The sequence below is a fragment of the Lissotriton helveticus genome, chromosome 1_1 (genome assembly GCF_964261635.1).
Source record: "Lissotriton helveticus chromosome 1_1, aLisHel1.1, whole genome shotgun sequence".
Classification (NCBI taxonomy): domain Eukaryota; kingdom Metazoa; phylum Chordata; class Amphibia; order Caudata; family Salamandridae; genus Lissotriton; species Lissotriton helveticus.
In genome coordinates, this window is record NC_136057.1 from 1,601,265,713 (window position 1) to 1,601,290,667 (window position 24,955).

Below are 24,955 nucleotides of genomic sequence, written 5' to 3' on the forward strand. Positions count from 1 at the left end.
GTTTACGCGGTCCCTCCTGATGATCTTGTATCCATCCGGGATAGCGATGGCGATGTCGGGGGCTGAGGAGGCGTTCATCCAAGTTTCAGTGAGGAACGCGACGTCTGGTGATGTTGTGTCGAGCAGGTTCCAGAGTTCGACGACGTGTCTGTGGATGGAGCGGGTGTTGAGCAGGATGCACTTGAGATCGCTGCTGGGGTTTGGCTTTGCGGGCGCGGTGCATGTTCGGAGGCAGGTGAACTTGCAGGTTGTGCAGGTGAAGGGTCTGTGGAAGCGTTTCGGGGTGGCTCGGCAGCAGTCGGGGTTCCGGCCGGCATTGAGAGCGTTGAGGGCAGCGGCGTCGTAGGTCTGTCGGGTCGACTTGCATAGTCGGCGGGGGCCAGGGGTCCAGGCGCGGACGGGCGCAGACGGGCTTACCTTTGGCGTGCCTTCGGTGCACAATCGGCGCGCCCACTGCGCGGTCGCCATTTATGGCGACGTGGGAGGGAGGAGCAGCTGGGAGGCAGGAGCGGAAAGGGCACAGAAGAAAAAGGGGGCGTGGCCGCGAGCACGGCGGCGGGAAGCGGGGCGGGCAGTAACACAATACAGCATTGGGGAAACAAAGCAATGCGATTAACAAGATTTGGGAGGAAAGATTAAGACAGCACAGATGTGAAAACAAACTGGTGTTCAATGGCACAAATGGGGAAATAAACAGACAAACTGAGATATACGGCACAGATGGGGACCAAGATAGATAGCACACGCAGATACGGCGAGGGCCGTATCAGCGAGGCAGAGGGTCCGGGTCAGCGAGGCAGGCTCTGCGAGCAGCAGTGGGGCGAGGAGCACACGCAGCAGCTGGTGGCCGTGCGGCGCGGGGGTATCCTGAGGCAGGTCACCCATTTTGAGATTTTATACGGATTATAGTATAATGAAAAAAAAGTTTTATAAGATTGTGCTTGAAGTTTCATGGACATTAAGCAGGTGAGTGACATTTCGTATGATTCGAGAGAAGCTCGGGAGGCAATGCCAAGTTTAGTTTGCCATGCCAGCACATGCTTGTCCATACCATCTGGTAGTGATGCATTCAGCCCTTCATGGATCTCACCAATTCTGGGAAGAGTTCCTCTACACAGATTCTCTATGGCTTGGCAGGTTTGGAATTTAATACGGCCGCCCCCTTTCTTTAATAGGAAATCTCTAACCTGAAGAAATTAAAAAAAAATCCCTATTAGCAATATTGAAATCTGATTTTAACTCCTCATACGATTTGATGCCATTGGCAGTGAAAAAGCATCCGAGCTGTCTGACCCCGGAGTCAATCAATCTCCGCAGACAGCCATCATGAAATACCTCTGGGAGATCCGTGTTCTGTGGCACGGGGGTATAGTAGGAATATCGACCTAGACCTAGTAGCCTTTTCACATTCCCCCATACTTTGACGATCTTCTTCAAACACTATTTAAACTAGGTCACCAGCCCACACATCCACTTAACTGGAGAAACCCCTCACCAAGTCGCCAGAACATAAGTATGGAAGTATAAGCAAATGCGGCTAGCTTCCAGATTTAGGTTATGCTTAAAAATACCTACAATGTGGAGCACTACTTTAAATCGCAAAGCAAACTTACTGCTATTAGGCTACACTATTAACCAAAAACAAGTACCTACTTAGTTGGACACCCTCCCATAGTGCTCTTTAAGGTAAGGGGGTATAGAGGAAGGGTAAAGTGCAATACAAATGCCACAATACAGGTGGACAAACATCGCATTCAGCAAGGAAAGCAGAGACCCTGCGAGCATTTAGAAGCAGTTAGCAATAGCAAGCTCAGCTAGCATAACGAGCGCACACACAAAATAGCTGTGTAGGCTTCCAATAGCTTTATAACTACTCTACCACCACAGTGGCAAGTGCCACCTGCTAAATGGGAGAGAATTTTGGGGGCCATTCACAATCTCTGGGGGATTTCCAAAGTATCATAAAGACCCAGTTACAGCAGCACTGATAGTCTCATTAAAAACAGCCAATGGTATGGCACTAGTACAAGTTCAACCACACTGCAGCTTTACAGCACGGTTGCACTCTTCTACATAGCCACTGACATTTATAACAAGAGTCAGATCATAATCAAACGCAGGAATGCTTACTTACACACATCCAGTCAAGTCACACTTGTACCCACATCTAGAACAGCATCATTGACTACATCCGGTTGTCATACCACTTCGGAAATGTCAGCAATAACATTCTTAACACTTAACAGATGTGCTCAACACAGATTCATGAAGACTAGATCAATGCCAGAATTTTAAGGATAAGCACCAGCTATATTAACAGGCTCCCCTTAAGTGTATTGAATATACATTTTAATTCAATGTCAGTACCAGAAGCTCAGATTCGGACTTCTTCCGTCGCTTTTTTCCACAGCAGCCATTTTTTAAACAAAACTAGGTTCTCATGAACAGCAGAGAAATAAAGAGTTTTAGTAGCAGTCCTTTCACGCTTTCTGCACTCCAGACCCCAGATGGTCCTTCCACACTATCTACTCTTCCTTCGCTACTCAGCAGCAAATTAGATTTTTCTTGTTTCTCCGCTGTAGGGGTTGCAATTGTGATATTGTGCTGCATTTGTATTGCGCTTTGTAATGATTCTGTTTTTCACAGATCCCTGTAAGTCGCGGGAGACACATTTGTGTACCTTATGCAAAACCAAACTTATTTGCCCAATTAGCAGAGCAGTGAAGTCCTCCCATCCCCAAGGGCATTGTGCTCTATGGGCAGCGAGAGTCAGGCAGTGGTGAGTCCTGACAAGCGCTGCCCTTCAGAGTCCAGCCGTGCCCCCTGCCACCCTAGCAACACCCTAAGTGGGTCAGTATTTCCCCGTTTTACATTATACACCCCTGTAGGAGTCTGTATTGCATCTGTGAACACCAAGGGGTCGTACAGGCGCCTAGTGGTGCTGTGTGGGACATTGGGTCGGGTGGCTGCCCAATGATTGTATAGGGTTATTTTATCCCAGGGCTCTGCCTGCAAATTGTGCGCCTTTGGCCATCCAAATATGTCTGGGTTTCCTCCCAGCTGAATCTGGTGACATGGTGTGTGAATTAGTGCTTCCCAGCACTACCCTGCCTCTTAAGTCCTGTGGGTTTCCTGAAGGTCTCAGGGCCATGCAATCAGAGCAGGATCAGTTCCAGGAGGAGGACCCTTTGGCCTACCTCCCTTGGGACGATGACTTCTCAGGAAGTGGAGGACTCCCATTTATAGGGCTGTAAATCAGGCCTTGGCACAGCGCCTCTCGGTGCAGATTGCGAAGGAGTGCGCCAAATGGGCTAACCCCACGCCAGCGCCCCCAAAGTTCCCAACACTTATCCCAAGAGGACGCCCCATCCCTCCCCCCCAAAGAACTAGTGTAACCCTGGGTGGACTTGTTCAATTGTTTGAAACAGGTTTTCCTGGCGCAGGCTCCCCCACGGCCCTTGCTGACAGTTTTCCAGACCCCACCACTTACGGCCTCGCCTAACCCCCTGGACACTGGAGACTCCCCTGGCCAGGACAAGCTTTTGGATGCGGTAGGTCCGGTGACTAAAATCCTAGATATGGCTGAGGAGGCGAAGGCCTAAGGCACATTGATTTCCCCAGAGGTGCTTTCAGGTTGGGGTCAGCGAGCCATTGTGTTCTTGGGGAACGCTAATTGTGCACTCTCGACCAGAGACTGCGTCCTCGCTTGATAAAGGTGGACCCCAAATTGGGGGGCTGGCTTCCTCGGAGGCCCAGGGTGGCTTGTTCGGGGACCCATTAGTCAAGGAACTTGGCAAGTTTTTGGCGACATTCACCTCACTGGACAAGGCCCAGTCCAATATTCGGAGAGTCTCCGCCCCTTGGGTTTTTGAGGAGGCTGGTCGTGGCAGGGGCTGCTTGGCCAGCCGGTTCTCCTCAAAGCCTGACCAGGGACAAGGCTCCGGACATGGGCAGTATCAGGATAACTCCAGTTACAACACTTACTACCCCACCAGAGAACAGAAGTTTCGCGGTCATGGAGGCTTCACGGACTAATCCAACAAGACTGGAAAAGGTAAGAGCGCACCCATCATCTCGCCTGCGCTTGGGGTGTGGCGGTTGCTTAGCGCTCTTCTTCCTGGCCTGGGCTTCACTCATGAGTGATGCTTGGGCGCTACAGACGGTGCAAGGCTTCCAGCTAGAGTTCCATGGCAGTCTGCATCAGGTGACCCGGCCCTCCCCATTTCATTTTCCCCAATGAGACACGGAGCGGATACGCGAGGAGGTCTCAGCCCTTATCCAGAAAGGAGAGATACGTTGTGCAGAGGAGCACCCTGGTGGTTCTCAGCAACATTTTCCTGGTTAACAAAGCCGATGGGGGTCAGAGAACAGTTATCAACTCAACATTTCAATGAGTGGGTGTGTATCGCCACTTCAAAATGGAGGGCATTCACCTCCTCTGACATGCCGAGGCCACACGATTGGATGGTCCGCCTGGACCTAAAGGATGCATATCTGACAGTCCCCATCTACCCTCATCGGAGTTCACTCCAGTTCAGATTGGAAGGCCAGGTTTGAGTTCACCACTCTGCCTTTCGGGCTATCCTTGGCTCCGTGGTGCTTCACAAAGGTCCTCAAGCCAGCTGTGGAGTTTCTAACAGCCCTGGGCATCTGGATGATAGTCTACAGAGACAATATGCTGCTCCTGAAGGTTTCCTAGAAAGCTGGCCAGCCACTTGGAGACAGCGGTCAATCTCCTTCAGAGGTTGGGATTAGTCATAAACAAGAAGAAATCCTCTTAGCCCCAGTCCAGTGCGCAACCTTTTTAGGATTCACGATAGATTACGTTTCATCGACCATAAGTCTTCCGGCCCGGAAAGTGGCAAAGATCAGGAACGAGTTGCCAAACTGTTACAAAGATGAAATATGCATAGACCAAGTGATGTTGAATAGGATCTCTGCTTTATTCTTAAGATCACTTCTTAGTTACAGATAATCAGATGCAAGTTAGATCTTTTAAAGTGCCCCACCAGGAGCAGCCTCCTCGCTGCTCAGCCCATCCACACCAACTGACACTCTCCACACACACAAACCCACTCAACATTCTATAGGACCTCATCATAGGCTGAGCAGCAAGGCAGAGAACTTCTGTAGGGAGAGTGCATTGAGAAAGAGGTACATTACAACACATCTCCCCCTTTATAGCAATGAAACATTAAAAAGTGTGAAGGTGATAAAACACACGTTTCAGCAAAGGAGGATGTAATAACAAAATTATACATCACCCCCTTGCTATAATGATCATAACGATCAAATGCATGAAAGTTGCAAATGAGGGTAAAGGAGGATGCATGAAATAACTAAGATTACTACACACATCTCCCCTTCATAATGATCACAAACAACAAAAATGCAAGATAAATAAATCCATTCTTAAAAACTAAAAAACTAGTGGATACTATCCACATAACTCACACCCCAAACCGCGGGTACAATAGTGTCACACTTCACAAAGTACCCAATGCGCCACATACTAATCCAGCACAAAACTGTGGCAGAACAGGGATCTACAACCCTCAACTGCACAAACTAATGGCAGAACAGGTCTACCTCAAAGAAGAGGAATAAGACTCCGCCCATACCAAGACAGGGTAATACAATCCCAAAAAACACAAAAAAACTAAGATATATTTTTTTTTAATCCAAAGTAAATCCAGGTTATCCCTTAACCCAAAGCAAACATTATGGGTCAACATAATATGGGTTTCTTTAACCCAAGTCAAACATATTTTGGGTATCTCAAAACCCAACATGAACAGCCAAAAGGCACAGTCCAAACACCTCCTTGAGGCATTAACCACATACAGAGTATCAACAAAATCAATAGGAGAATCTACACAAGAGGTAAACTTCCCACGTGCGTACCAGTAACGCACAGTAATGGACATACATAACCCATGACAAGCCCAGTTAACCCTGAAACCTAGACAAACTGGGCAAAACTTGAAATATCAGAAAATCTAGCGCAAATGTGCAGTCAAGACACACTTATAACATACAGTGGGTATTCTTAAAGCTCAGCAGGAAACACCATTAGTTCCTAAGAAATTCCATAATAAGGCACCGAAAACTCCCTGTGAAACTCTGGACAGTGTACACTAACTCCGCTACACGAGACACTTAAAAACACACACAAAAAAAACAAGCTGACAAAAAAAACAACGATATTACCACCTGCACAACGTACAGCTAATAGTAGGTTAACTTCCCAATAATCAATACACCAATCAGACCCCAAAACCCTTTCAGTTAAGAATAAAACTGGAGCATTGCATGCTCGCCAAGCTATACCTCCCACCATAAAAAAAACGTACTGTCTGCCCACAAAACCTCCCCAGAGGGAGTGGTAGGATGCTAACCCGGATAAAAGCACACACTTGCTCCACAAATCACCACAGTATACAGAAGCAAACACACGGAGCTTCATACTAGAGAAGATTAGCAAAACAGTCAGTGACCGGTGAACGACTTCTCACTCTAGGCTCACCAGTCCCTTTTATAACAGGTGAAAGGAAAACGCAATCGTCCATGTGTCTATGTCTCTGCTTGTCCCCTGGTATCCGTGGATAAAAGCACAGCTATTCCAATAGCGCCCTGAACCAGCCGCTGCTGAAAAATGCCACCGACAATCCTTGAAGAAGTTGTGCTGTCCAGGATGAAAGCGCAAAGGCAATTGTAGCGGACAATAACAAAACTTCAAACTCAACATGGCGGCACGTAGACGACGGCGCGTCGGGTGGCTCTCGGCACGTCGCTGCAGGCAGAACAGGAATCCACAGCGCACAGCCCAGAATGTAGGAGAAGATACACGAGGACCACAGTTTTTCGAGGAGCAGGTAAGATTGCGCGTGCTGTACACGACACGCTTCTCATTTTTGAACTCCTTCATCACAGTTAAGTCAGTTGAATAAAACGCGCTTAAAATTGGCATCAAGATACAATCGCCAATTGATGTATGCCGCAGTGTAAATTCAGCCAAAAATAAAAACTCCTCCGCTCAGGCAATTCCAACCTCACAGTCTTGCATCCCTTTTTTGGTACTCGGCTGGATAGCAAACCAAACAGGTGACCTGCTCTTTAGACTAACTGTGAATCAAACGCCGGAACTTGATCTATGCCTCACAACCAACAGCCAAAAGATCGGGTACGAGTCAGACCAAAACCGAAAACAGCAGGGCTCTTCAACACCACACAATGATAAGAACAGATTTCAGAGATATGGTCATCCTCTGCATCTCTGAATCAGTATAACAAGTTGGCAGGTAGCAAAAAAAATGTAGCAGAAGTCTTCCAAGGCAATAGACAGGCAAACAAACTGGCACAATTTAGTTATGGACGACCGTTGACAGGGTCACTGGTGGGGCATATGGGGTGCCAAGTTTCTTCAAATCCACAAGTTGTAATTCACTTACTTGAAGTTCCTTTAGTTCTCTAATTCCAAAAGTCCATTTCAGTAGCACGCAGGTTCTTTAAATCGTCGCCAGTGTTACAAAGATGAAATATGCATAGACCAAGTGATGCTGAATAGGATCTCTGCTTTATTCTTAATATCACTTCTTAGTTACAGATAATCAGATGCAAGTCAGATCCTTTAAAGTGGCCCACCAGGAGCAGCCTCCTCGCTGCTCAGCCCATCCACACCAACTGACTCTCCACATACAAACCCACTCAACATTCTATAGGACCTCATCATAGGCTGAGCAGCAAGGCAGAGAACTTATGTAGGGAGAGTGCATTGAGAAAGGTACATTACAACACAAACTTTGGTGGTCACGCATTTCACTGCATCAGCTGGCCCGCCTGTAGGCCTCCTCTCCTCAGATTCAGGCCATTTTTCCAAGCCCCTTGCACTAAAGGGACAGACGGAGACGTTACTCGCCATAGCATGGGCAGACGGCACGACCAAGAGATACCGGTCCGCATGGATCAGATTACATAGTCTGTTTATGTGACGGAGTGTTGATCCCATGGGATCAGATGTAGTCCACATCCTCAACTTCCTAGCAAGTTTAGCGGAGGACTGCTTGGACTACTGTTCCATCAATACTCTGTTGAGCGATTTCAGCGGGCCATTCCCCCGCTCACAGTGCTCCGGTGGGGGGCAGGGGGGAACACCAGTTTGTGTGTGTGTAGGCTCCTCAGGGGGGATTCGCCTGTCAATCCCGCAGGAGCTGCGATATTCTGTTCTATGGGATGTTAACCCAGTGTTGAATCTTGCATTCCTGACAACTGAACAGGTTTTCGTCCCCCAAAGAGCTGACAGCCAAATAGGCGATGTTGTTATGCCTGGTGTCTTGCAGTCGCGTCTAAAGCGAGAGCCGTCAACATTTCGGCTACGGCGTTTTCCCCGGAGGGGGTCTCCTTTACGGTAAGTAGAAAGACCAAATGTAATACTAGGGACTTCCCCATACTCCAGCTTTCCCAGACTCCCCCCAAACTGTGTGGTGCAGTGCCTCCGAGCTTATGAAAAATTGACTGAAGAGTCAGCGAGAAGCAACTGCTCATTGCTCTAAGGACACTGTACAGAGAGGTCTCATCCCAACCATAGCCAGATGGGGCTGTTGGGTGATGCATGAGGCGGGTATCGATACGAAGAAGTTTGGCGTCCACTCAGCAAGAGGGGCGATGGCCACAAAGGCGTTCTATCGGAGCACGTTTGAGGACCAATCGGTAGCTCGCATTAGGTCTTCCAGACTCTACCTTTAAGAGGTTTTATTTTACGGCCAGTGTTAGAAGTAGCTCAGTTGGTGGTTCACTAGCATTGAACTGGCATAATCTGAGCCTCCGGTCCAGACATTGAATGAAAATGTGCCTAGCTGTAGTAAAGGTAAGTTTCAGTTCTATTAAGGACAGAGGAGAGAATTATCCCGCCCAATGACCTCTGAAGACGTGGACCCTCCACGTTTTGGAGCAAGTAATTGATTTAAGAGTTTACTTAAAATGTGGTGCATGCTTATTTACCGGCTTTGGTCGTATATGTAGTGCTTTCTGGTGTTATTCAGCAACTTAGCTCGTTCCGGTATGGTTCTCTGACAATGGATTCATCGTTTCTTGAAAAAATAGGCAAACACAAGGCGTGATGTCCGACAAGGAATGGTTTGCGCAAAGAAAGAGGAAGAATGGACAGCGTTGAAGGACCATCTGGGATCTGGAGTGCAGACAGCGTGAAAGGACTGCTCCTCAAACTCTATTTCCCTAATATTCATGGGAAATCCTCACCTAGAATTGAGAAACTTAGCTTTACTACAGCTAGGCAAATTTTCATTATGCAGATCAATTAACACTCGGCATGAATCTGGCCTCACTGCAATTGTACTAGACACCACTTCATTGTAGGATTTGCCCCTCTTGCAGTTCACTGCTGCTGACCAACTGCTAAAGTACAAGTGAATAAGAGGACAGAACCACAAATAAGTAGCCATGATTGCATGCGTGCTCACTCGTCAATGGTGTAAAAAGGAGTTACATAATCTGTTAAAAAAAGCCACTCTAGTACCCTTTGTATCACAAACCTGGACACAGTTTGTGTAAATGCTGGTTGCGCACATTGAACTGACAAGAGTTGTATCCTGTGTAAGTGTCATTGGCATAATTGCTTAATTACATTATCAAAGGTGGAACACTGGGCCTAAATTGGAGTACACAACATAGGAGCAGTAAATTACTCACTGGATTGAGGAGAGCATCCCGCACCTCTTCACCATAACGATTTCGCAGGCAAGGAGCGCAGAACTGGCCCCGTATGCCCTGACATTCTTGGTTCCTACAGTTGGTTTTGGTGTCGGTGGTCTTCTGACGGCACTGATGGCAGGTGGAACCCTACAGGACAGTAGGGACCGAAACAAGACAAAAAGGGCCTGGTGAGTGACACCAAATGAGATGAGCAGGCACAATACACCTCGTTCCATCTTGTAAGAACAAAACCAAGTGACCAGACAGGATGCTGCACAGAAAAACAACGGGGGCAGACTGCAATTAACCAGTCAGACCTGTACTACTTAGACTCAATTCGGTCACTGTATCGTTTCAATTTTCTTTTCCTCCATTTACCACCACACCATGCAAAACCTACAAGATGCTTAAATTACCTCAAGGGTGCAAACGTTTCGTTACAAGAGCAGATCACAATTAAAGTATTTAAATTTTGAAGCAAATTTAATGGAGTGCCTAATGGGTAGAATCAATTGTTCTAAGTCTACATGTAGATTCCAACCAATACCCAACATGAACTGCTCTTCTGCCTCAAGTCAGTGCATGGTTAGTGCTTAATAAAGTATTCAGGACTTTTCTCCCTTGAACCAGGTACACCATAGAGAGACCCTGTGATGGTTCAAGTACACTTGCAGGATGACATGGTCTGCATTTACTCACATGAACACTGTGGTAGATTTTGTCTCGCACTGAAGAAGCAATATTATCTAGCTCTTCTTGTGTAATTTCCGACACTGGCCTCACCACGTGTGGTATAGTCAGAGCACTAGGCCTAATAGACCTTCTCTTCTTTGGTGCTTCTTCCTGTTGGAGAATAGGATGGAAATCACACTCTTCAGTTTTCTAAATAGGACATCGTTTCATTCTCACCTACATAATAAAAGCTTCTGCATTTGCCTATATCCAAATGAACATGCATGTTAATTTTGATCAAAAATGTTTAGAGACTATGGCCCAGATGCATGAAGCTAAAAACCGCTCGCAAAGGGGCAGATTCTCAGAATCTGCCCCTTTGCGACGGTATTTTTGCATTTGCGATGCATCATCCCAAATACAAAAATCGCAAATTGAGAATTCGCTAAATTGCGATTACTTGCATTTAAGGAATCTCAAATTGAGATTCCTTAAATGCTATAAAGTTTAAAAAATAGCGATTGCGCTAATAGGGCTCACATATTACCATGAAGTACAACTTCATGGTAATTTGCAAAAACTTTGAAAAATGCACTTAAGTGCATTTTTCAAAGTTTCATGTTGCGCACACATGCCCTAAGGGCATGTGTGTGCAACGTATGTGCACAGATCAAATTCAAGGGTGCAACAGGGTGTCCTCTGGACACCCCCGCACCCTTGAAATCACAATCTCATTTTGCGATTCGCAAATTGAAAATTCTTCCCCTTCAGAGGCCCATAGGAATGAATGGGGAGGTATTCCTTAATTGCGACTCGCAACTTGCGAAATCGCAATTAACGAATTTTAAGAAATGGCTATTTTTAAAGTGATTTCTTCTTGCATAACATTTTGCTATTCCTTATTAGCGATACCTTATTTTTCGCTAATAAGGAATCCCAAAATGGATGCTTGATGCATCTGGGGGTTAATGGGTTGTCAATTTAAATGCACTGAACTGCCCAATGTATCCAAGGACATTTGTTGCAGTTTATGACTGGTCCATTTCAAAAGCTACCCTTCCAGGGAGCTTAAAATTCTATCGAACTTTCCCTGCCCAATGGCCATCTAGATTTTGTAGTAAATACCTCTTCCAGTAGATCATACTCTAGACTCTTCATGAGCCGCTGCCTCTGGTCCTTTTTAGGAGACAATGGCTCAACTCCACCCATTGATCTGGTCTGGCGCCTACTGGCACGCTCTGGGTTCTTCCGCACTTCTTGATTGGCCAACGAGGCTCTAGGTGGGCGCTTAGGTTTCTGAAACAGATAATCATAGTCCCTAAGAAACAGAACATGACCTTGCAAAGATACCCAAGAATTGTAGCCCCCTCCTTATTCAGACATTCCCACAAGAACTGCAGGAAACTGGATTGCGTTCACAAATGGACAGTCCATGCTTACCTCACTCATAACAGAAATCTAAAATACGGTCTCAAAAAAATATAAAAGATAGAATTCTACTTAACACTATTTTGCTCTACAAGACGGGCTAGGACAAAAGGCCACAAAAGCTACAGCAATTCTTTTTTGTCTGTACGTTAAGTGATCAATAACAATGCTCCATAATGATCTTATTGCTAGAAGTTTTTCCAACCATCCTATCATTGACTGGCACACGAGGGGTGGGGAACTTTGCCACATAGCAGGCTGTTTGATTAAAACTACAACTTCATGGACAGAGATCAAGCATATGGAAAAGAACTCCAACAGTATTCAGGCTAAAGAGGGTAAGATGAGGAGGACAGGGGTCACCGCTAGATAGGACTGCCAACAGGCAGACACTGAAATTCTCTAGAAATAAACAAGGCATTAACTTAACTGGGCACTTCAAATTATGAAATTAAGTATAGTGACTGGAAGCAACATTTCCCTGCTGAGCTCTAAATCATTTTCTTTAAGATGCTCACCCACCCTTTATCAGACAGCAGTCTAAAATAAATTAGAAAGGTAGGACACATTTAGATACAACGCAAAATGGAGTATTTATTTGCTGTGAAATTACTGGAGCCAATGGAAGCTGTGGATGTAATTCTGGAACATAATGTGCTTTGGTCGAAGGGAAAAAAAATGTTCTATCCCGTACCCATCCACCTGCCCCATGGATGGCCTAGTTGACTTTGAAACAGCAATGGTGAAGCTACTGAAACCTGCCATCTATTAGTCCCATACACTAAATCAGAGCACAAGGAGGCACGGATGAAGGAAACAAGGCGGTTCTATTAAATTCCTGCTATTCACTCCACCATTCCTAGACAAAATGTCTGCTGGACAAGGAATAATGACATAACTACAATTCTCATCAGTCATTGTTGTGACATCCATCTCAGTAGCAGAAGGGTAGGACAGAGTAAACTGGGAGACAGCCACTGACGTATGTGCCACAAAATAATAAATTAATATATCGCTCCAGGGAGTGGATCAATAAGATCAGTGTATAACTGGTTATTATTGACAAGAACCATTTAACCCTCGATTTAGAAGATGCAAAGGGGATGTCGACTGAAACTGAAATTTGGGTGGAATGGTAATCATTTTTTGTCTACAGCAGCTACAAAAGCAGTAGTTATAAGGCCAGATTGGACCTGCGGACCTGCATAAATAGAAGCAAGGGAGGTTCTCAAGAGTACAAGGCTCAGGAGAAGTGTGGCTCAATGGTTAGAGCGGCAGACCCTGATGCAGAGGTCTGGCCTGGGACTAGGGTTAAATTCCCCGCCTCGGCGGGTCTTGAGCTCAAAATTCCACGGACCTGATAATTCTCGCCTCGGTGCCTATTCCAATCATGGAGTCCCACTCTGCAACTCTGGGCAATAGCTTGCTTAATCTCCACAACGACCCCCACAACGCTAAGGATGCCTGGCCTCCACCTTGGGGATGCCCAGGAGTGGACACCTCACAGGGAAAGCCAGGATGGGTTCCACAGCGGTATTCGTACAAGCGCCTTGAGACCCTTGCGGGTGAGTAGTGCGCTATACAAGTATCAATTTACATTTTAATATGGTCAGGAATGTTTATAGTAACCGCACTGGTCGAACTAAAAAGGTCCTAGACTCAGTTAAAATTTAAATTGTGAATACATAAGACTTTGCAAAGAGAAGCGATACTTCTATTCAAGCAATTTACTGCAATGTAGGTGCTGCAACTAAAATATGAAGCTTTATTTTTTCTAAATGTCTTGGATGTGTGGGGAGTGTCATGGAGCACTGTTTGCTCTGGATAAAGCAAAATATTAATTTTGGTAATACCCTTATAAAAGAAACTCAATTGTCTAGATGCCATATGCAGACCACATGCTAGTTAAAAATAGAGCACTTAACTGAGATTACCATATTTATACTAAACCAGTGTCGATAAAAAAAATTATAAACCCAGTACACCAGGTTTCATGGTTTCGAAGGTGACAATTCAGCCAATACGCAATCACCTCCAGGAATGAAGTTTCAAAATCCCTCTCCACATATAGCTGTGTAACAATGTGAGCTCATGGGGGTGGTGTTAAGAATGCCCACCCCCGGGTTGCTTAGGGTAAGTGGCGTAGTCCAGGATATAGCTGGCCTTCAATAAGCTGGGGGTCCCCAGGGTGGAGCTTAGGTAACAATTAGACTGGTTAAAACCAGTTTTGGTCCCAGCTAAGTGTGCTGTGGTAGGTTAGTGGTTAGGCCCCATTTTCTATCAGATATTCTTTTAATAAAAGGAATATTATACTGGATTCTGCTAAAAGAATGCAAGATGAGCAACTGGGGGAAGGGCAGTAAGAGACGACTTAATTGTTAACTGAAGTGAGCAGGAAGACCTCACTCAGCCAGGTGTTTCATCTTAAGCATGGGTGGGCCCAACATTACCCAGGAGGGAGGCTGCGAGCGTGGTGGCAGCCACAGTATTTGCCTGCTCACCACCGAAACAAAAAAGCAAAGTCATGTATTGTAATTAGGAATGTTACAGGAGTCTGCATGCATGGAACATATTGCTGGGGAGATGGGCAGGGGAGGTGTAATAATCAGGAGACCACACTGGAGTGATGTCAACATAGGTTTATTCAGGTATCAGGTAAGCAGGTACACAGGTAGAATAAGTCTAGGTATAAATCCTAAACCTCACCTGGAGCAGCTTGCTAGCTGCTCAGCCCCACCCATCAAATGTCATCTCTCATTCAGTCACCCAAGCATTTCACTCATAGCCCACACAGCAAACATCCCATTCAGAACACTCACAGGCTGAGCAGACAGGGAAACATGGGAGAGGCAATGCATAACATAAGGATACTACATAACTCTTCCCGAATGACAGAAGATTGATAGAACGTAAACAAAGCATAAAAATAAAAACCGCGTAAAACTAGAAACATTCAATTGCAGCAAGAATAAATAGTTCACAACCCCGGGACGAGGAAAAACATTGCATAAAGAGGAATCTAAAGCCCAGGGATGGCAGAAAACACCTTTAAAGGGAAAGGAACAGAAGACTAAAAAAAGACTGATACAATACCCATCCCCTTCTCGAATGAAGAAAAAAAAAATGGAGTAGACGTAAAAATGTAATCTCCCCATGTAAGGAGAAAAGTCAATACGGCCAGAAGGGACTAGTACCAAACGTCCTGGCCCCACCCCAAACAGGGAACAACGTGTATATAAATGTGGACTAGAGGGACAAACCCACTGTCCTGCCCCAAGCTAAAATAAGGGACACCAAATGTAAAATCATTATGTATTGACGACAAAAAGGACAATACCCAAAGTCCTGCCCCCACTAGTAACTAAGGAACAAACAGTGACATAAAACGTGAAAGCTCTCCAATATGAGGAGGCAAGCAAGGTAAAGACCCTGCAACAAAACCTGTGCAGCACAGTGCGTCTTATGCACACAGGGACTCACCCCTGCAACAATTACTAATAATATAGGTGGTACTGACCCATTACTATGGGACTAATACCCATTTCTAGAAACATAGGTGGGACTACCACCCCCAAACACAGTATATGGGACTAAAACCCAATACTAAATACATAGGTGAGACGGACACCCCCTATACACAGACATTTGAGTCACAACGTGACTAATCACGTACAGAAGCAAACCACATGCAGCACAAATAAACTCCTATGAGAAACTACAGTGCTTCAATTTGACTAAATGTAGCATCACAAATGTATCACAAATTGTTATGCAGCAAAAACTTTCAGAACAAATGCATAAAATATTTTCAAGATAATAAACATAAACCCTCGCCGGTGAGTGACCTCTCACCAGAGTTGCTAGATTTAAGTTAAATGTACTGGAAATTCATTTTTACTATATGAAAATCTCATTCCAACTTGACACTAGGTGGCGGCAAAACACTAAGCAGTGAAAAACAGAAATGCACGTAGACAAGATTTAACAACTCTACGCTGCACTCGAAAAAACAGGAAAAATGCTATGAACCACCACTAAGAAAAATGATATAGAACATGATGTTAAGAGCCCAAAACTCCGACAAACCTCTCGGCCATTGTCCTGTGGTCTCTAAGCTTCAATAAACTTTATTGAAACCACTCTTGCAGAATGTACATGGTTGGCAAAAGGTGCTGGAAGCAGTGTTGGCTAAATGTCCTGGATGCAGGATCATAATCCCTAGTAGAAATAAAGACAAAATGGGGGCACACTAATCACGCTTTGTCGGGTGGCTCCTGTGCACAAAATGCATCACTGAGCAGCACCGTTATTTATCGAGGTCCGGAAGTTCTCCGGTGTAGATTCTCACATCTGTCACAAACAGGTAAGCCTCACGCGTGATATGTGGCTCGCGTACAATTTTAGAAGTACAAAGTGACAGTTAAAATGCGCATTGTAGTGTGTTGAGAATAAACAGAATAAAAAAAAGTGAAAAAATAGCCTCACCATACACGTCCAGCTTCATTAGCATATAAATAAAATTCCAGATGAGCCATTAAAACAGATTTCCAACAAAAGGCTGTCCAAATTGTGGGCATTTAAAATGTAACTTATCCAAAATAACACCTTTGTGCAAAGTCCATCTCAACTCACACCGCCCGCAGGGGCTCACGAAAACACCAGAGATGGTGCACCCAAATTCTTCTTGTCACCTGTCTTCACTTTTCCAGACACGACCACAGACCCACTGCAATTTCACTCCCCTGAGGCGGAAGCCGGGGGTTAGCATTGAGCTGCAAAGCATTTTCACCTAAAACTGTTTGCTTGTTTTTTAAAACTGTTTTATTTTAAAAATTATAATTTGTGCCGCAAAGTGTTTGTATTTTCACAAGGAGCACTGTCCTTAGAGAAACGCTGTAAATAGACAGCCAAACACGCTAGAATCACCCCACACCCAGCCGACTAAGGTGCTGAGTGAGAGGCAGCATTATTGGCAGACATATTGGGCGTAGTCACTGCCCCAGCGCTCTAGACTTCCAGCCTCGTGTATAAAAGCATACGGTGTTCCCCCCGCGCAGCGGACGCGATCAGCGGGCGCGCCGGAAGCGCGCCGAAGTCCAGCCCGTCTGCGCCCGTCCGCGCTAAGGACGGGCTGGGGGCTGCTGTACCTGCTCAAAATGCCATCTGAACAGGTAACTAGAGATACATTTCTGTCTCTTAACTCCACCGCTAAACAATGCAACCATTTCATAGAGGTTGATAAATGGCTAGGACCTATTACATGTATGATGTGTAAATTGACATTACAACCCTATGTTAAGACCTCCCCTAAAAGTATATATAAAAACTATTACAGGTGGACTAATAAATGCACGCTCCATGTGCAAGAATGCCCTGCACATATATGACCTACTCGCAGAGAACAATCTGGATTGTCTTATGATTACAGAGACATGGCTAAGAGAATGGTCAAATCCTGATATTACCTGTGCACTACCAGCTGGTTATAAGATACAAAGACTCGACAGACCGATACATAGAGGGGGAATTGCTATAATACACCGTGAGACACTCACGTGCAGCATTTCTGAGTTATAAGATATTAAAGGTGCAGAAAGCTTAGCCTTCAATATACAGGCCCACTCTGGAGCATTAATCTACCGCCCCCCAGGACAAATGGATGGTTTTCTGGATAGCATGGGGGAAGTAATCACTGCTTTGACGCTTAAAGCAGCTAACTTCACAGTACTGGGAGATATAAACATTCACCTTGACAATATGACAGACCCAAATGCACAATGCTTTAAAGATATCATGCAGATGCTTGGACTAAAGATTTTTACAAAAGACCCCACACACATAGCGGGCCATACCTTAGACTGCGTCTGTTCTAATCTTGAGACCATCAATGTATCTACCCCTTTGCCTCAGACGTGGACTGACCATAGTTTTATACCATTTCATCTTCCAACAAGGGAAACTAACAAAACCCAACCGAATGGACCTAGACCTCAGAAAATAACTCCTTGCTGGACAAAAATAATTGAACATCCAGATCTACCCATATGGGTTAGAGAAAACAAACCTTTGACCACTGACAATGTGTTTTCTGATAATCTTAACTATGAAAAATGGATGAAAACCATAGGAGAAAAAATAACCTCGGGAGGAGCAACTAAATCACAATCTAAACAACGGAAAATCTCTGCCCCCTGGTACACAAAAGATCTTAAAGAGACATTACGCACAGTACGCAAGTTCGAACGTACATGGCGTAAACATTATAAAAAAGAAGACCAAGATAAGTACAAAACTGCTAGACGAAACTATCATGCGCAAATTAAACGAACTAAAATAAACTATTTTACAAACAAAATAGATACATCTCAGAATAACCAAAAAGAGATTTTTCGCGTGGTAAAAAGCTTTAGAGACCCAGGGTTTCTGTCACAGGAAATCCCTCCATCACAGAGTTTCTGCAATGAAATCGCAGATTATTTTGAACAAAAAATAGTTATCACAAAACACTTTCCTGAAGTGATTGCAAATAATGACAATCTAACTCTAGAAACCAACCCAGATAAAATCAGATGGAATACTTTTACTACAATTGATCTGCATGAGATATCTCATACAATGTCAAAAATTAAATCAGGATCACCACTTGATCCCTGCCCTCCTGCACTACTCCATGAAATTAAAAATGAGGTTAACCCCATGATTAATACCATAATAAACGCCTCACTCCAGTCGGGGGAAATCCCCAGCACATGGAAGACGGCGATAGTAAAACCCCTACAAAATAAACCATTACATGATTCATCCGTTTTAACTAACCTGAGACCCATCTCACAACTCCCCGCCTTATGCAAATGTGCCGAAACCCTGGTAAATAAACAGCTTTCCTCATTTCTAGAAACAAACAATATACTACATCCAAACCAGGCAGGTTTTAGAGCCAACCACTCTACAGAAACAGCACTCCTGTCAACGACAGAAACCATAAGAGCGGCTCTTGACCAGGGGAAGAAGGCAGTCCTAATTCTTCTGGATTTATCTGCAGCATTCGACACGGTGTCCCACACCATCTTACTACATCGCCTAACTGAGGCAGGCATTGGGGGCACCGTGTTGAAATGGTTCAAAAATGTTCTGCTCCACAGAAAACAGATAACCAAATTGGGATACTTCTACTCAGAGGAGAAGGAGGTTAGGTCAGGGGTGCCCCAGGGCTCTAGCTTGAGCCCTACCTTGTTCAATCTGTATATGGCACCATTGATCAACCTAATTGCCACACATAGTGTAACCACGGTTGCATATGCGGACGACACCCAACTGGTCCTGGTCTTAGATGAGGATACAGGGAAGGCCGAACAGATATTAAAAGATTGCCTATCTGCGACTTTTGGATGGATGCACAATAACCATCTCAAGTGCAACTCTGCGAAAACAGAGATCATGCCCTTTGGGAAAAACAACATCTTTTCCCCTCGTACATGCTGGCCTTTAGACACAGAACCCCCCCCCCCCCCCCCCAATACCATCAATGCAACACGCAACTTGGGTATAAAATTTGACGATATGCTGTCCTTTAAACAGCAATCTAAAGAAGTGGCCGGTGTCTGTTTCAACATAATCAAGGGCCTCAGAAAGTTTTTTGACTACCTCCCACTGGCCGCCCGCCGTACGGTTGCAATCGCTCTCATAACATCGAGAATCGATTACTGCAACAGTTTGTACGCAGGAGCGGCAAAATCTACCCTGCACAAACTGCAAATGATCCAAAATACGGCGGCCCGGCTTGTCTTGAGATGGCCTAGAAGATCATCCGCATCAGCTGCTCTGAATGCGTTGCACTGGCTACCCATCCAAAAACGAATACTATTCAAGATCCTTCTGATCACATACAGAGGCTTCCACAAGTGTGGACCTAAATATCTGTCAACCAAATTTCACAGATACCTCCCAAATAGGGAACTTAGATCAGCCACAGCTAATCTAATGACCATACCCAAGTTTCGACTGTCCACCAAGGGTGCTAAACCCTTGGCAGTCCTAGGCGCCAAAGCCTGGAATACCCTTCCAGCTAAACTTGGAGCATCACCATCAGAAAAAATCTATAAAAAACTCCTAAAAACCTGGATTTATGGACTATCTGATGCAAAATGCAAGACTCTAGTCTAAGGACATCTAAAGCTCAGCTACTACCCCCTAACTCTCCATCTTTGCAGTGAAGTCAGCAGCGCCGAGATGCTCCCTGGAGTGTATGTGCGCTATACAAAAACCACCAAACATCAAACATCAAACATGAGATGAGGGAGTCTGAGGTTTTGCCAGCGCAGCGTGAAACATGACTCTTGGCAAGGGCTGGTTCAAGACCCAGTGTGTAGGGAGGTCAGATCCAATGCAGGCATTAATCAAGCACACAAACAGGGCAGCGTCATTGTAGTGAAGGTCTGTTCCAACACAGGCAGTTATCAGGCACACACGCTGCACAATACCAATGAAGCAAAGTAATTGGCTTACTGTAAATGGCTCACTCTGCGCAACATCACTAAAGTGTGTGAAGAGATTTGCGTACCTGTAGGTTAACTCTGCGCAGCACTCATGACGCAACTTGTTGTAGTAGCCTCTTGAGATGGAGTACAGCACGCTTGTTTGGGGGCTGCCCGATGTAATGGGCACCGGTGGGGCTGTACTGAGTGCTGTTGCAGTACCGGTTTCACATTTTGTCTTTGTAGCTTAATGTCTGTAGAGTGACACTGTTGTGTGTCCTCTTGTAACTCGTCTTTTCTGTCTTGTACCTGTCGCTTGCGTTAGACTGCTTCTCCAAGTAGTGACTCCTTTCCAGCTTGATGTAGGAAGCATCTTGAATTATTACTTGTCGTCTTGAACCACTGTAGAGCGTGGAGACGTCTTCACCTCGTCGACAAAAATAAGTGTAGTAATCAGGAGACCACACTGGAGTGATGTCAACGTAGGTTTATTCAGGTATCAGGTAAGCAGGTACACAGGTAGAATAAGTCCAGGTATAAGTCCTAGCAAACCCCACCGGGAGCAGCCTGCTAGCTGCTCAGCCCCATCCATCAACTGTCACCTCTCATTCAGTCACCCAAGCATTCCACTCAGCCTACACAGCAAACATCCCATTCAGAACACTCACACAGGCTGAGCAGGCAGGGACAGGGAAACATGGGAGAGGCAGTGCATACATTCAGTATGCTACAGAAGGTTCTAGCGTGGTATCAGCAAGAACACTTGCTGTGGCAGAAAGGGGCATGGCGTGCACTTCCTATGGGAAAGGGAAGCAGCAGATGGGCGGGACCACAATAAGGTCAACAGAAAGAATGCCTTCAGGTAGTGTCTTTACTTCTAAGTTGCAAGCTCACGCTGGTCATTGTGGCGGTTTCAGACATCCATATCCATGGATTAAATGGTTAGAAGCCTTAATGCTTGAATTCAATTTATCATGTGTCTGCCTTATGTTGCATTTAAGACCATTTCAAACTTTGTTAACACAGGAAACCAGAGCATCCAGGCCCTTTGGACACCATTTACTTGGCTGACCACTGTACTTTGAGCACCAGGCGACTAAACTCTACTGCCACCAGTCCAAAATATTTCAAACTTTTGTCATCGCTGTACAGATAAAACTATGGTTCCTGCTAGTTCTACCTACAAACTTCCTGGAAAACAAAATTAGAAAGCTAATTGTGCAAGGTTATCATCTACTACATTTCTGCACAGTCTGAAAAATAAAGTGAGCTCATGTGGCTAAGTCTGTATAGAGAAACTAAACAAATGTGACTTTAAAACTAAGAGCCACTGGCCCAGGTGCCTTTTGACTTTACCTACACAACTAATATCATATGCTATTTTTGGTGTGGTTGTGTTGCACTGATTTCCAATGCTCTATTTAACAAAAACAAATGCTTCTGAGAAGCAACTGTTAGATGGTTGCAGGTGGAAGGGAAAAGAACATCACGTCCCAGAAAACTATACCACTACAATACTGAAAGCAACACACAAATTAAGGTCTATAGTGCTTGAATGTTTAAAGGTATGGGTACATCTGCTGTAAACCAAGCTCTCAGCTACGTAGAGCAACAAAAGCTTGATTAGGCACAACTCGATACTTTCATAACATCTCAGTTTCAAGACTAGACAAACATTTGAAGGCTTGGGACAAGAAGCATGCTGGACAGCTTAGATGCCAAAAGGGGCACATATAATAAAAAGGACAAATTTGAGTATTCACTATTTATACTAAGCAACTTTAACTAAAATGACATGTAGAAGTGTGAATGTTATCACCAAGAGCTCAACCTTAATCCCACATCCAATTATCCACACTGTGGTACATTGCATGCACCTTGACTCACCTTGCCACTACCTCTCAGCATTGCATCCTTGGGAATCAGGTGCCCTGGTAGTTTTTCTAAATCCGCCATGAGTTTAGATAGCTATGAAGAACAAGAAGCCTGTTAAAAGACATAATCGGAAGCACAATGGGATGCCTATCAGAAGGGCATAGATCCCTTTCAGGTCTATTAAACTGGGTCACAACTCCCTCCAACAAACACATATTCAAAGTCCCAGCTAAAACAAAAACATTTTGGTAGTCGATGCATTAAAACAAAAGGATATTCACCAACATCCCTCTTTTATACAACATGCTGAGGCTAATGGTGGAAGGGAGCTAGCTTTAAAACGTAAGGAAGTTTTAAGGGTGTTATTTAAATGTGGTTTTATCCTCTACAGGTTCATTCAAGGTAATCATTTAGTCAGCAAGAGAAGGCGGGGGGGATCTGGAAATGACACCGACAGATGAAAAAAAGTACCAAGCTAGTAATGTTCGTTTTCTCACTGACTGGGTGAAACTGTTCATATTCCCTTATGTCCTTAAGAAATTAATCCATAAAAATATACCCCAAGAGTTATTCCTTTCTGCATAACTACAGCATGCAAACTGCTGTAACGAGGGCTAGATTCACTGAGATGCTAACAAGACCTGGCTACAGGTATTGCACTGAATAAGAGTCAGTAATTCTAACTTCAGGTGGATGCTGATGCCACCCAGCCAGTCTACCTACTGATCTAAAGCATTTTACAGGTACCCATTATAGCATACCTAGCCATTGGTTCCGATGGTGTATTTTACTAGACTTATTAACCACAGGGTACAGTTGAATTCCTTACAATAGTAGGCATAAGTGTTTTAAACTGTACTATGAAGGAGACTTTGCCATGACTTGTGGAAACCTTGTGCACATGCAGTGATCACAGACTTGCATACATCTGGTGCGACCGTCAATGTACATCTGGATGATCCACAAATAGAATCTATCATGGGGACAGGCCCAATTGCACTCACTGGGCAATCTAAACAACTGAACACTATCCAAGGATCTGATACACTCTGGTCTCACATCTGAGCCCTAGTGGCCTTACAGTGGACAAGGCAATGGGACACTGGTGCATTTAATCTACTAGCTTAATTAGCTAGTAGACATGACTGGACCTGTGGGTTTCCCTCAAGGTGCACACACTAATATGTCAAGGCCCCAATATGATGCCTTATTACCATCTTCCAAGATCTGTTGCTTCGGATCTGTATAAAGTGCTTCAGTTCTATTCAAGTGGCATTTTTTGTGAGATGCAACCCATCTTCCTGCTCACCCACTAGTAAACTCCGGAAAACCCAATTCCTATCTCTGGGTATGCTAACTTACGTCATTTCAGCAGTAAAGAAATCCCTCTAGGGATTAAGTAAGGTTTACTCCCCACTTAAGGTCATTGGAAATCGTGCCCATACCCAAACAGGCACCTTCACATAACTCCAATATACAAAGAACACTTCCGAGAAAATCCATACTAAGCTAAACTAAAGCTATAACAGACAGCCATCTAAATTGTGACAGGGGCAAAAAGATTTAGATCTGTCTCAATACATTACACTGGTGCACCTGTGAAAGCTCTGTTCACTCCCATTGGATTCCAAAACCATGTCTTGATGGCAGGACAGTAGGAGCATACGTAGTCTTGACTTAAACCTTTGAAGACCTGGTATATGCGCCTATTACTTCTGCCCTTTAGCAAGAGCTGTTCGATCCTCTTGACCTAAATCTTTATTTGATCCATATTTGTGAACTCTAGAACGATGGGAACTGGAGCCTCCACATTCCATAGTCTCAAGACCATTCGGTCCTATGGGCGTAATGATCCTGACAGACTGGCAGAAGTGCAGCACCTCTATCCATCAAGCATTTTGGTGGCCATATGCTTCTCCCTGAAGGAATCTAAGCCACTGCCTCCACTTGCACAAGAGTTGTCCCTGGAAATAAGGGACCAGAACTAACTGTTGCAAACAGTGTGAGGATTGGCGCAAGTCTAAGGTCCCACCCGCCCAAAACTGACAGGAGGTTAAGGACAGCATGGCTGAAGCAGCAACTCAGAACATCTGCTAGAGAAGTGGGATCTGTATACCATTAGGAAGGTGAAGGATACAGGTTTCCAAGATATGTGCACCAAAATTAGCCAGTACTCCAAACGTACCATAGATCCCAGTACATTTTGTTCTCAATACCCCAATAGGTGTGCATGGTCCATTTTTGGGGTGTTTCTCCGTGGTTCTCACTATTGGACATAACCCCTCATCATGTGTGCCTCTTCCACCTGCCCCTGAACTGCCAGGGGAGCACAAGTGTGTGTGTGTGTTTGGGGGGTGGGGGATATTGTTCAGCACTGAGCTGAAGATTGAATCGTGCCCTCTTCTTACTCTACAGTCTCAGTATTTGGAGAAACGCACCCATCTGTCTTTGGCCACAGATTATGGATCCAAATTGGTGAATTTAAGGAACACAGTCAAGAACCAGCCACTGGTAGTGAAGCAGGCTGAGCAACGGAAATACATAAAGCTGATGGTAACTGTCCCTGCAAAGTGTTGCTTCTGTGGAGGTACAGGGTGACGGCATACAAGAGAAGGAAGGCACTGTTCTGAAGACTCATGCATAATAGTCTGTCTGGTTCGAGGATGCTGCAACTTTAATGAGACCTACGGGCCCTCACCTCGCTCGCACCTCCTCACTCAATGCTGCAGTTTGACAAGCACACTCTTACAGCCCAAGAGAAACAAGCTCTCAAGCTCGTCCATACTCATTGTATG

At 44.9% G+C, this 24,955-nt stretch overlaps 1 protein-coding gene across 2 annotated transcripts in view; it reads right to left on the reverse strand.

The window, feature by feature from the left end:
* The window catches only part of LOC144773630 (cell division cycle-associated protein 7-like), a 65,814-nt gene that overhangs the window by 36,847 nt on the left and 4,012 nt on the right, over positions 1-24,955 (reverse strand). For both annotated transcript variants that reach the window (XM_078658787.1, XM_078658780.1), the window contains exons 4-7: positions 22,173-22,253; positions 11,509-11,679; positions 10,411-10,554; positions 9,709-9,858 (exon numbers count right to left, since the gene is read on the reverse strand). In XM_078658787.1, coding sequence (XP_078514913.1) covers positions 9,709-9,858; positions 10,411-10,554; positions 11,509-11,679; positions 22,173-22,253 — 546 coding nt within the window. The remainder of the gene's footprint in view (positions 1-9,708; positions 9,859-10,410; positions 10,555-11,508; positions 11,680-22,172; positions 22,254-24,955) is intronic.